We start from the raw sequence: 11648 nt of genomic DNA on the forward strand, positions 1-11648 counted from the left end.
CTAAGTACGGTGGATACACTACACACAATCATTTAATAGTCCCTTTGTCTCCTTTGTTAATGTCTGTTGTCTCATTTACTATGTTACGTCCTTTGTCCTGTAAATGTTTTATTTTGTGTTGCAATAAAAAAAAAAAAAATGTATACATTTATGACAATTTCACCAAAAACTGAAACGTTTTGAGCTTCATAAACCCGAACGTTACGGCGGAAGTGCCACACTGAAGTGTTTGAAATGTACTGAACTTAAAGGCTCATGATGAAGAAGGTGGTTTTCTGGCTCTGTGGTACGAGAAATTTTCATGAATGTTTTGGTTTTCTTTTTTCTTTCAGTGTCTGTCAGAATCCACTGTAACAGCTGTGAACCCAAGCCTACAGCCGCTGTCGTCCTCAAGGGAGGAAGACTCCAAACGTTTCAGAGCCACCTTTCACACCTACCAGAGGTCAGTTTCACATTTTGGCTTCTGATTTAGTCTTTTAGCAAACACATACTTTAGTTTAGACAAATTTTAATGATTTGATTTGTTAGTTTTAGTGATGCTTTCTTGTTTTTGTCTTCTGTTTTTAAGAAGCTGTCACTCTGTTTAGTTACCAGTGATTGAAGAGGTTAGTGGAAACCATTCCTGTCACTCTGAGCTACTGTGATACAGACTGATTTCTTTAGTGAGCATCTAGTGAGTAGATGTCATGAGTTACATGAATGAATGTTGTAGAAATGTACCAGTTTAAAAAGCTGTGGTACTGAATATTTAAATGTCTTATCAAAGTTCAAAGTTCTTTCTGGTTAGTTTGCTGCTGCCATAAGTGTGAGAGCTGCAGTGTTTATGCACTGGTTTGAAGGGTAACATGTCTTTCTGTGTAGAGCATGTTTTCCCCGTGTTGTCTGGGTTTTCTCCAGGTGCTCCGGGTTCCTCCCTCGGTCCACAAACATTCACGTTAGAGTGACTGACCAGGACCAAACGGAATCTGCAGATTTTTTAAATTATTTTTTTTTAAATACAGTTTTCGGTAGTTAATTAGGATGGAAATCTGTGGAAGACTGTGGAGTGGGGTTTTTTGTTTATTTAGTGTTTGCAAAGTAAAGGAAAATATTCATTTAGCTAACTGATTATTTTTGGCCAAAGGTAAACACAAAAATACATTAAAGCGACCTAATTCTGAGTAGGGTGAAAAAAATCACTATAAATGAACTTTTAAAATTGAGATCTTTTTTAAAATCGTCACTTCAGGACACTCACTATGAATATTCTTTGGAAATTCCAGCACTGTTAAACTTCTATACACACGGCCACTGAAATACAAAAGTTCAGTTTCTTTAGATTCAGGCTAAAAAGAAGCTCTAGACTGAGGTGAACTTGATATGAACGTCAGATCCTTGGCTTGGAAAACGAGCGACAATCACAGACATTCACTACATCCTACAACTGTTGGGAACATGCAGGTGAGGCTCATCCTGAGTTTCTACTTTCTTTTCAAAATGTGTAGAAAATGTCTGTAGGTGGGAGAGTGAGTGAGTGGTTGTATGTCTGTAGGTGGGAGAGTGAGAGCGGTTGTCTGTCTGTAGGTGGTTGTATGTCTGTAGGTGGGAGAGTGAGTGAGTGGTTGTATGTCTGTAGGTGGGAGAGTGAGTGAGTGGTTGTATGTCTGTAGGTGGGAGAGTGAGTGAGTGGTTGTCTGTCTGTAGGTGGGAGAGTGAGTGAGTGGTTGTCTGTCTGTAGGTGGGAGAGTGAGTGAGTGGTTGTCTGTCTGTAGGTGGGAGTGAGTGAGTGGTTGTCTGTCTGTAGGTGGGAGATAGAATGTGATTGACACATGCAGATTAATTTTCTGAGAGTTTAATCAAATTTTTGTCGGATTCAGTTTATATCAGTCAGATGAACATGACACCACTGAGGACAGATATTTCTTTAAGGATTTCATGACATGAGGAGATTACGTTCTATGATTACACACATTTTCATATTATCTTACTGTTTATAAACCTAAATAATTGAAAGCTTAAACACTGCAGATGTGCCGTGTAGAGAAAGCTTTAAAACAACAATGAGACCACGTAGGGAGTTGTTTTATAGACCTACAGTTAGATGAATGTAAAATGAGTAGAAAATGAGTTTGGTTGGCAGCTAGAGAAATAATTTAGTGGCCTTAAGAGTGAATAAAAAAAACTAGTCCTGGCTTTTGCAGGCTTCAGTGGTTCCTGGTTTGGTTGGTGTTGAAGCTTGTTGATGCACTTAATAGTTAATTATGGTCAATAAACAAACACCTAAACAGGATTTGAGTAGAAAAAGATTGGATCTACCCTGTAACACTAATGAAAACATGCAGACAATCTGCTCGGCTCAAACCTGGTGAAATCTTCGACATGGCCAAACGAGCCTCAACAACCAGGTCACTGGGAACACTGGGGCTCTGCCAGCTTTTGTGTAGCAGCTCGCTAAATGTCGGAGGGGGAGCTGTGTGTGTGTCAAAGCCATACACTTTGCTCTCATGTTGAGAGAGCAGAGGCCCGGTCCTTCCCTCCTCTGTGACCGTTGTCCACCCCCACCTCTCCTTTTCTTTCCCCCATCTTCATTTTCTCTTTAAAATGTCTTTTGTTTTCATTTTCGTTGGCATTTCTGCTCCGTCGTTGTTCAGGCCCTAAATGAGTCTTGACTGGTCTGCGGGCCACTGGAGAAGCACAAAGGACTTCGTTCTACTCGCTACAGTTGATCCATTGTGGGCGTCCCACAATGCACTAATTGGCGATGACAATTAAGCGCGGTCAACACTCAGCTTCGATTTGCCTGCTGCTCGACATACATCACGGGCCTCTGAGTTCCCTGCTCTCTCAGGCAATGCACATTCACTGAGGCAGGTTTTCATGTACCTTCCTTCACTTGAACCTGTTTTCTCAGCTCAGTCTGAGCCTGAGCTCATTTCGAAGTTCCTTCTTGACCTTGAAACCAATAGTTGACACGACAATCTCGCTACAAGGTCCATTAAGAGGCACTTTGAATCACGTTGCAGAATTTATCCAGCTGTCATGAAGCTGTAGAGGTTAACATTTTCGTCGTGGGTTTTATGAGAGCTTCTTGTGCTCAGAAAAATGTTAACATGCACTAAAATTTCATGATAATTAGAAAATCAATGCTGAGGAAAATCAAGTGATGTGATAAAGATGTAAAAGTTCTCCATTAGAAACTCGACACTCATTATCTAAATAAAACCAAATGTACTTAAAGTAACAATCAAACCAATTCCTGTGACTAATATATTGTTAGATTTTGGTTTAAGTTTGGGCAAAGACTTGCTGAGTCTGGTGGCATCGGCTTTGCAGATTCTTGGACAGTAACATTAAAGTACTGGAGGAGTTTTGATGGTGCTGTATGAAAAGTGGATCACCACAGTGATTCATGTTCATCCTGAACGTTTAATGTACAGTATGTCCCAGCTTCTGTTCAAGTTGTTCAGATATTTCACTCCACTCAAAAGATGGCCAGTGTCCTTATGATTCATCCTCTGGGGACCATGAATGTCTGTACATCAAACAAAAGATTTAAAGATCCCAGGGAAGTGACAGTTGAACCTCATGCGGCCCAAGTTTATGGCGTGTTCTACGAGTTCTGACGGTGTCTAAAGTCCAATGAATAAAGCCATCCCAAGCTTTTCTGCATGTTTTATCAGACGGAGCAGCTTTTCTCTGCATTACTAACAGGTAACTATGTTACTTGAACCCACTCACTCACTGTGTAAGATTCTGTCCCTGACTCTTGTTTAGCAAAAAGGTAAAATAACTGTTTATAGAAATGTTCTGTTGTCACCTATCTTCAGCCAAATGACGTGAACATCTCACCATACAGGATTCAAACACTTAGATGCTTACGAGGTTTGTCTTTATTGGCATCAGTGGCTAGTGGTCACATTTGAACAAAACCAGGCAGGAGGAAGGGCTGATTTAAAAACAAAACAACAAAATCAACTCCCTGCTCTCACTAAGAGTTTGGCTGTGATCAAAAGAAACAATAATTGTTTAAATGATAAAGTGCAAAAGATACGCTGCTTAAATACTGTACAATATGGTCTCCTCCAAACATATTAATACATAATGTGCCTGCAACATAAAGAACAGCTGCGTATTCTTACAAGCTGTAAACACAGATCAGTGCGTTAATCTTCAGATTTCAACTTTCTCAAAACTGGGTGTTGTCACTAGAGAGGAAAGATAACGGAACAAAGCTTTGAAAAATACCTAACAAAACACATCATACGTTAGATTCTTAGATCATATTTATGTTTAGAAGAAATGAAAATGGAACAATATAGAAAGACCCGTTTAAAAATACACTTTATATGAATGAACATTCTGCATAAAACAAGCAAATTCATAAAGATGTAAGTGATCAGTTAGCCACAGTAGCATGGAGGAAAACTACAGAAGCCAACAGGGACAGAGGTTCATTAATGTTCTGTGCAGTATAAGCATCAGGTTCGTGTAGCGACAGGAACTATTTGTCCCAGACAGTTTGAGCACCGTATGTTCAGCTTCCTCCAGTTTTCTGTGCCCTTTGAACCTGAGCATTAGCCTGACATCCACTAATTTGATCTTATTGCATTCGTAAAGCTTCGGCAGCCTTGTTAGAATAGATCCAACAAAGTGACAACCATGATTCAGGTTTTCTCTTTTAAACTCCCTTTAACGTAGTTTACATTGTACCATGTAAAAACATTTCTATAAGTTTACACTTCCATTGATAATCACTGATAGTACGTTACCAGGACCCCATCAGCTTGGAGCCGTTTCGGGGTTTGTTTTTCGGTTTGTTAACATTAAATTGTCAGGGATGGAAAGACACCAGAAGCTCACAGTAGCATATTACCACCATAAAAAGTCCACGATATGATAATATTTTCAAACACTGTGGTCTACTTTTTCAAGACAAAAGACTTTATAGTCGGTTAATAAGTGATTGGTTTGCCATATGTGGTTTGTTTGGCCATCTCCATTAAAGTATAATGCACAGCCATCTCGACAGTTTCTGGTTAAATGCACCTCGTTTGTCTCAGTCCCGAACAGCACTAGTATTTTGGCTGACCCCCATCTGGCAGTATTTCTAAATAGTTCTGTGTCATTTCTCAAAAGAGTACAACTGAAACGCTGCCACACAACAGCACTAAAATTCGCTATTGTATGTCAATTTGAAATTCTGTGCCCTGAACGTAGCTGTACTAGCGAGCTAACCATATGCAATGTCCCGGTAGATTTTGTCACAGTCCCATGATGGCGGAGACATTTTTTTTTCCTATCACAACATCACAAAATTACAAATATCGTCACATCCCTAGTAGGTTCAAGTCACAGTCTGGGTCTAGGTTTAGGTTTAGGTTTAGCAGTACCAGTCCCCGGCACCTGTTGGCCTCCGTAGGGCACAAATGAATAGCATGAAAAAACTAAAGAACTTCAGTCAAAATGTTCACTAGTTTTTCATGCAGCAGGCACAGACAGTCCACAATAACTTAAACACTGAGCATCACCTAGCATGGCTGCAGGTTTAGCCTTCAAGTAAAAACTAAATGAATGCAACACTTGTCATCCTGCCATAATTTGAACTAAACTGGGGTATTTAGCTTGTCTACAGTGTCCTATGTGCTTTATAAACATAAATAACCATCAGTCCGATCTCTGCTTTTCACAAAAATACATATTCCAGAGGTTTATCAGTCAAGTGCTGATTACAGCAGATTATTTGCACATAGATTCCCTTTAAAGTCGACATGTTCCTATGGCTCAAAAAGATTTAACAAAAGAACAGCAAGGATTTAACACTGGAACTAAAATGAGACCAGCTTATCAGAAAAGAAAACGCGTCACAGGACGAAGCAGCAGCTACATCTCCATCCAAATGATCACAGGTTACAGCATTTTGAACTTAAAATAACATCTCTGTAATAAAAATCAGGGAGTGCAGCTTTAAATGGGGGTGGAATTTAGTTTCTTCTTCTCCAAAATATTTTTCATTTTAGACTGAAAAAACAGAAACACTTTAAACCTGGATGGAAACACAGCTGTTGCAATAAAACGTAAAAACAACTCCAGACCTTTACATGAAAGCAGTGGGTTATAAAGGCCATCTAGGTTGCATAGAGATACTAAAAGCTAAAGCTGCTATCATGTTTGATAGAGTCTGCATGAATAAAGCACAAGAGGAAGTAGAATCACAAAGGAAGGGAGGAGGGAAAGGCAACAATGAACGACCAGGTTACAGATTATTATTATTATTGCCTGTTATTTTACAGTTAGACTGATAGAGGGAAGGAATTGTGCTCAGTCTTCTTGAATTAAAGTCTGTTGACATTTACATAGAATGATCACTGAGAGAATGAGTGAATTCATTGAGTTAAAACATCTTGGATTATGCATCTACAAGTTCAATAACTCAGTTTAAGGAAATGGAGAATGAGATGAAAAGATGTTTATACTTCAGTCACAGCTAGGATTTCACTTTTTATTATTTGGTAAAATATTCTAGTCTAATGGCTTCAGTTACTAAGTGAACCCCAAATGTTATCATATGCCCCCATTGAAGACTATAATGTAAAACGGCAGCAGCTGTGGTCAGTTCGGACATTGTCAGTTACAATAGATTTCAATAGTGTCAAGTTGGGAAAAATGATCACATGTCCACAGGAAGTGATGGACCGTCCATGCAGCATAATCCACTGTGCCATGGTTGATCTGTGTGTGTTAAATGATCTGATGTGACTAAACACACTGCTGCAGTGTGTAGTCTGGAATAATGACCTGTAAATAAGAAATAACGATTAAACTGGATTTAACTAAAACCGCCAAGGTGATGTCTCAAAGAAATGATCCTAACCAACACTTGCTAATGTGACAGGCTGTAAAGTAGCCTAAGCTCTATGCAGTGTTCTCATGTGTGATAAACCTGAAGCACTCTAGACGTGAGATGCTATGAGATTAGTTATTTATTTATTTTTAACATTAATACAAATATAACAGTGTGCTGGGGACACAGCAGGTGCACACATGGACAGACAAGTAGTAGATTGTGCTGCAGAAGTGATTTGATAAGTTTCTCCTGATGTTCCAATGCTTTTTTTTTCTTTGTAACCCCACCATGGTTAATGCATAACCTCTTTTCCACCAGCTAGTACTGGCTCAACTCGGCTCAACCCTATTCACATTTGGTACCAGGTGCTTTGTTTTCTACCACAGATGGTCAAAGCCATTATAATTTCCATCCTAGTACTGTTATGATGGTTTTTCAAGCGAGACGATGACCATTTAGTTTTCAAATATGTGGTCAATCTATCCAGGCACTACCAATTACAAATTTGCTCCAACGTTTTTGGAGATGTGGTGACCCGCTAATGTGCCAGCTAGGCAGAGCTACTTAGCAGGCATAGCTGTAGCCATTGTGCTCGTACTCTGCTGTGGTGATTCATGTAGTATAACAGTTATATTATATAGTAACAGTGGCTCGAGGCCTCTGTCACCTTAAACTTTAGCACTTGTGAGAAAGAAGCAGCAGCTACTGTTATAAATGAATGAACAACAAGCGACTGACGTCATCGCATGTAAACATCCCGGCAAGATCACTGCGTAGTAATGATGAGCTTCTCTGACCAATTGGTAGTCGTCTGTGTTTACACATCACCGTTTGGTATCACTGCAGCTCACTTGGAACCTCAACTGAGGCAATGCAACAAAATAATAGTACCAGGTACTATCCCCAACCTTTGACTGATGGAAAATGAAATAAGGCGAGTTGAGCCGATACCGGATGGTGGAGAAGGGGCTTATGATTCCGTCGTAACTGACATGAAGTTGGCAACAGCTGCTACTCTGTAAAAAATCTAACTACAAAGTGTTTTCCAGCCACATTTCTATCGCGTTAACAGGAGTCAGGCGGCAACTAATCCTGTTCATTACTGATTAAATCAGTCGCAGACTAAATGAAGAATTAAGACGAAAAAACTTCACGTGTCACCAGAAGCCAAGGTGACATTTTTCATTTGCTTATTATTATTATTATTATTATTTTTATTTGACCAACTGTTCAAACCAAACACAAAACAGCAAACCTTCACATGTGAGAAGCTGGAACCAGAGAGTATTTAGCCTTTTTCATGAACAATCAATTGCTAAAACTGCTCATTCCTGATTAATCATTCACTAAACTCAAGCAGGTGGAAGACGTTGGCTAGGACAAGCCACCAAAATGTTTCAATCAGTTCTGAATTTCTCTGTGTATCAGCTTGGAATAAGAAACAAGTGAAGGTAGTGATGTGGTGCAGAGGTGAAGATGGCGGATGACGACTTCATATGAGGATGTACGACTACAAAATCAGTCCATAAAGCCTGGTGCATCAGTTCTTCAGTTGTTCTCTTCCTACTCTTTGCAGGAGGACAAAGATGGCTCAGCACAGGTGTGTGTTTTAGCAGGTAAACACAAAACTGAAGATGCATCACATGCTTTGAGCTCATCCTCACAGAGTTTAAACACAAATCACTTTGTCCAACATCATGGCCTGCCAATGCAACTGCTACTGTTTGTGTGTGTCTCAGGTGTCTTGGTAGGGCAGATGAAAGCACCCGGGGCTGTCGTCATCAGGCGACCAGAAGGAGGACGGCCTCTTGTGGTGGAGCTCTCGGAGAACACAGCGAGGACACGGCTGAGCTTTCTGTCGACACTCTGCGTGGAAAACGGCACCGCAGCCGTCACACCTGTGAACACACAACAGCAACACGGTCAGTAAAGTACTTTAGGTGCATGAGATGACTACCACCATGTCACAGTTCTTGGGATGCCCTCTAGTACTGTTCTCACTACATGTAGAAGTTGTCTGATGCCGCTTAACGGCAGCAATACATTAACCTCACACTGGCTGAGCCATTCTGGGCCGGGGTTGTGAAATAATTTTGTCCCAACAGAGAGTTGCACTCCTACAAAGGTTAAAAATGACTGTATTACAGTACGTTCTCTAGTAGGCTACACACTTTGTTATATTTGATAGGAATGGTGGCACTGCTGTTTATCAGTTTCAAATTTCAAGTTTTTTATGGCCATAGTAATTTTTGTAGTAATAATACTGTACTTTTATTGGTACTCGATATCAGCGAGTACTCAAACTCAATACTTGTACTCGATCTGAAAAAGGGTGGCATCGTGCACCTCTACACAGTTCCACACCACACCAGTGTTCATTTGCTCAGTTGTCTGTCTTTACATTGTGGTTTAGCTTTTATTTTACAAAACATGGAATACGTTTCATCACAGGGTAATTTTAGTTCCATTTTGTTTGTTTTTATACAACAACCTGATTAATGAAAATCTCCTCCACTGACCAAGATATACGTCTTGTTGATTTAGCCACCTGATAATAAGCAGTAAGTAGCACTCAGAAATTATGACTTACAAGAAAAGATCCATTATTACAAGATATTTTCTCATAATTATGAGATAATGTAGGGATTGGAACACTGCAGAACGTGCCTGAAGATCATCGGGTTTTAACGAACTCTTGAGTATCAAAGTAATTCAGTGGTAGTTGTCAGTACATCCAATAGTGAATAGCAAAAGTGAACTGTTAATTTCTAATTCGGCATATTTATCGTTTCAAAACATAAATGAATATAGATTACAAATGGGTCTAAATTTTGCTGCCTACAGTGTAACTCACGATATACATATAATGAGCAAGAGTTGAAAGGCTTCAGAATGTGCTTGGTAAACATTGGATTCTTAAGATTTCTTCCATATTAATGTGATTAACTATTAACAATTCATTTTTGCTATTTACTGTTGGATAGAGTGAGTTGCACTTTAGGCAGCAACTTTGAGGCCCATTTTTAGCCTATGTGTGTTTAGGTTTTGAAACACTATGTAATTAGTGTTTAACAGGGGTGTGATGATACACTAAGCTCACGAGACGAGATATTTTAACACTATTTTTAGGTAATCTTCACTGAAGAAATATATGGCTGGAAAAAGCCTTTTATTCAACTGAAAGTCACAAAATGCAAAACACTGCAGGTGCATTGCAACTAATCAACTGGTAATGAAAGTCACTTCAGTTCTACTTTCTGCGTAAAACAACACTATGCAGGCAATGTAAAAGGTTTTGCCACAAACTCAACTGCCTGGCTTCTCTCCCCTTTTGATTTCACGAATCTCTTCAGACCTTAAATTTAAAAATTCATGCTATACGTACAACCAAAAAAAGATTTTGTATTTCCATAAGTGGGGTAAAACTATGGAATAATTTAAGTGTGAACATAAAAAACAGTAAGAGAATTGACGACTTTAAACATAAATATAAAGGTATGTGTCAATCAAGATATATGTAAGAACAGGTTTAATGATTAATTAGATGGAACATTGTGGGTGTGGTGTATGAATGTTAACACTTTGTAATAATTCTTTAGTATATTACTTGTGTGGTGTAGAAGATAATTATTTAAGAATGTAATTATGTAAGAATGTTAACAATAAGTCTGACTTCTTCCTACTCCATTCAAGCATGTACTAGGTATAAGCAAATTGATATTGGATTAGCATTTGTTGGATATGTGTAAAATTATGTGTGTTGACATATCAACGGTCTTTACATGCTTGAAAGAATAAATCAAATCAAATCAAACCTTATAACTCTGCACAAGCTTCTAACTTCTAAGTGAAGCTATTTTCACCCTCAGTGTACCACACCAGATGGAGACATCATCTGGCCAAAGGCGCTGCGTTGACCAATCAGGTACAGGGGACAGTTGGGGACGTGGACGCCCACCAGAAGAAGACTTTTGTTTACTTTGCTAGCATGAGCGTTTACTGTCATTCACTGTCAAATTTGGGCCACAGTTAACGCAGCATAACAACACACCATGCATTTTCATTAATACTGGATGTCAAGCAGTTTTTTTTTTAGCTATCAAAGCCGACACACTGGTGGTAGAATTGGTGCTAAGGTAGAGTAGGCTACGTGAGCAGCATTACTAACCAAAACACAAAGGAAAATCACAGGCTGGAAACGGGAATGAAGCCAATCAAGTCGACTTGTCACAATGTAGCCCTGTGCGTTAAAACACAGCCGGGAGTTGCGTTTTTTTCCGTACTACTTTAAACGTATGCCACTTTGCCATCACACTCCGCTCTGGTTCTGTTGTGTAATATCGCAAAACAGCTTTTGGCTCAATGAGAAACTATCACATTTTAATAAAAGGATCTTGTCACACCCCTACTTGATTAGCTGTGAATAGTTCAACTATCATTATCATTGAATTACTTGATGCTACACCTGATGGTTTAAAGGCATGTTCTGCAGCCTTCCAACCCCTGCATTGTCTCATAATTAGGAGAAAAGATCTCCCAATCTAGCCATAGGGGTTGCAAGCCAGTGTCTTCTGTGCTGGTCCCAAGCCCGGATAAATAGAGAGGGTTGTGTCAGGAAGGGCATCCGGCATAAAAACATGCCAAATTTAAACATGCAAATCATCAGTGCAAATTCCATACCGGATTGGTTGAGGCCCGGGTTAACAACGACCGCCACCAGTGCTGTTGACCTACAGGGTGCTGGCGGAAATTGGACTACTGTTGGTCAAAGAAGGAGAGAAGGTGGCAGGAGTCGTAGACAGAGAGAGAAGAGGAAAGGCAGGAG

The 11648-nt window shown here is 39.6% G+C and overlaps 1 protein-coding gene across 6 annotated transcripts in view; it reads right to left on the bottom strand.

Moving 5' to 3' along the window:
* Positions 1–3858: 3858 nt before the first annotated feature.
* Positions 3859–11648, bottom strand: part of plekhm3 (pleckstrin homology domain containing, family M, member 3) — a 56133-nt gene continuing 48343 nt past the window's right edge. For all 6 annotated transcript variants that reach the window (XM_020621297.1, XM_020621300.1, XM_020621295.1 and 3 more), the window contains one exon: positions 3859–8721. In XM_020621297.1, coding sequence (XP_020476953.1) covers positions 8559–8721 — 163 coding nt within the window. In that variant the 3' untranslated portion in view covers positions 3859–8558. The remainder of the gene's footprint in view (positions 8722–11648) is intronic.

The sequence above is a fragment of the Monopterus albus genome, unplaced genomic scaffold (genome assembly GCF_001952655.1).
Source record: "Monopterus albus unplaced genomic scaffold, M_albus_1.0 scaffold257.1, whole genome shotgun sequence".
Taxonomy (NCBI): Eukaryota; Metazoa; Chordata; class Actinopteri; order Synbranchiformes; family Synbranchidae; genus Monopterus; species Monopterus albus.